The sequence below is a fragment of the Numenius arquata genome, chromosome 10 (assembly GCF_964106895.1).
Source record: "Numenius arquata chromosome 10, bNumArq3.hap1.1, whole genome shotgun sequence".
In the NCBI taxonomy this organism is placed as follows: Eukaryota; Metazoa; Chordata; class Aves; order Charadriiformes; family Scolopacidae; genus Numenius; species Numenius arquata.
The window spans coordinates 15,886,715-15,888,210 of NC_133585.1; the positions used below are offsets into that span (position 1 = coordinate 15,886,715).

The 1,496-nt window shown below is 73.1% G+C and overlaps 1 protein-coding gene across 1 annotated transcript; it reads left to right on the forward strand.

Annotated features, from left to right (window-relative positions):
- The first annotated feature begins 284 nt into the window (after nucleotides 1-284).
- ADO (2-aminoethanethiol dioxygenase) lies at nucleotides 285-1,046 on the forward strand. Its single transcript, XM_074155050.1, has one exon. The coding sequence runs from the start codon at nucleotides 285-287 to the stop codon at nucleotides 1,044-1,046; it is 762 nt and encodes a 253-aa protein (XP_074011151.1).
- The last annotated feature ends 450 nt before the right edge of the window (nucleotides 1,047-1,496 follow it).

A 1,496-nucleotide genomic window follows, 5' to 3' on the forward strand; every position in this document is an offset into this window, starting at 1 on the left:
ACCCCCTCACCTCCGCCGGCCCTGCTAATCCTCCTCCTCCTCCTCCTCCTCTTCCATTTCCTCATCCTCCTCCCCCGGCCACGGCCACCGCCGCTGCCGCCGACTCCCGCGGGGCCCTGTGGAGCGGCGCTGACGACGAGGCGGCGGCCGGGACTACGATCCCCGTGGTGCCCGGCGGGGCGGTAGCGCCTGCGCGGCGGGGGCAGGGGGAGGAGGCGGAAGCGGCCGCCGGCACCGCCTGCCGCGGCCGGGCGCGGCGGGGCCGGGCCGGGCCGGGCGCCGCCATGCCCCGGGACAACATGGCCTCCTTGATCCAGCGGGTGGCGCGGCAGGCGCGGATCACCTTCCGCAGCCCGGCGGGGCCGGCCTTCGGCGAGAACCTGCACCGGCTGCAGCAGCTGCTGGACGAGGTGCGCGCCGAGGACTTGCACTTGGCGCCGCGGGGGCCGTCGGCGGCGGCGGCGGCGGCGGCGGGCGGGGGTCTGCCGTGGTCCGGTGTGGTGCCGCCCGTCAGCTACATGCACATCTGCGAGACGGAGAGCTTCAGCATGGGGGTCTTCCTGCTGCGGAGCGGCGCCTGCATCCCGCTGCACGACCACCCGGGCATGAACGGTATGCTGAAGGTGCTCTACGGCACGCTGCGCATCGCCTGCATGGACACGCTGCCCCCCGCCGCCGCCACCGCCGCCGCCACAGCCCCGCCGCCCCCCGCCGCCGCCGCCGCCGGCGGGCCCTGCCACCGCGCCCTGTTCCGCTCCCGCCAGCACTACACGCCGGCCTCTCCGCCCTGCCTGCTCTCGCCGCACACCGACAACCTCCACCAGATCGACGCCGTGGACGGGCCCGCCGCTTTCCTCGACATCCTGGCGCCGCCCTACGACCCCCAGCACGGCCGGGACTGCCACTACTACCGCCTTCTGGAGGGGCCGGCGGCCGGCGCCGAGCCCAGCGGGCTGCCGCGGGAGGTCTGGCTGATGGAGACCCCGCAGGCCCCCGACTTCTGGTGCGGGGGAGAGCCCTACCCCGGACCCCGCGTCTGCCTCTGAGCCGGAGGCGGCCCGGGCCCGGCGGGGACGGTTGGGACCGTTAGGACGGTTGGCCCCCGCTTCTCCCCGGGCCCGCCCCGCGGACCGGCCTGCCGGAGCCGCTGCGAGCCGGAGATTTCTTCATCCCACAGGCCTGCCTGCCTTTGGGAGTCGGGGGCAATAAAGCGCCGTCAGAGCGTGTTTATTTCCTTTGGGCCGATGTGGAGGAGTGGCACGGCTGAACTGCTGCTCAACGGAATGCTTGGGGGGGGGGGGGAGGAGAGTAATCCAGCATCCTGTGTAAATAGTTAAGGGGCAGCGCGTCGGCGAGGGGGGATCGGGCTCCGGCAGAGAGAGCAAATGCAGTAAGAGTCGCGCCGGGGCTCCCACCCAGCCTGATCTGGTGGCAACCTCTGGGGACACCGTCTCCAGAGCGGGTTTCCACAAGAGCTGTACCCCGCTAGCAAAAAA

What these genes read in the sequence shown, in the direction of transcription:
- ADO (XM_074155050.1), top strand. Translation starts at nt 285, where the DNA reads ATGCCCCGGGACAACATGGCCTCCTTGATCCAGCGGGTGGCGCGGCAG.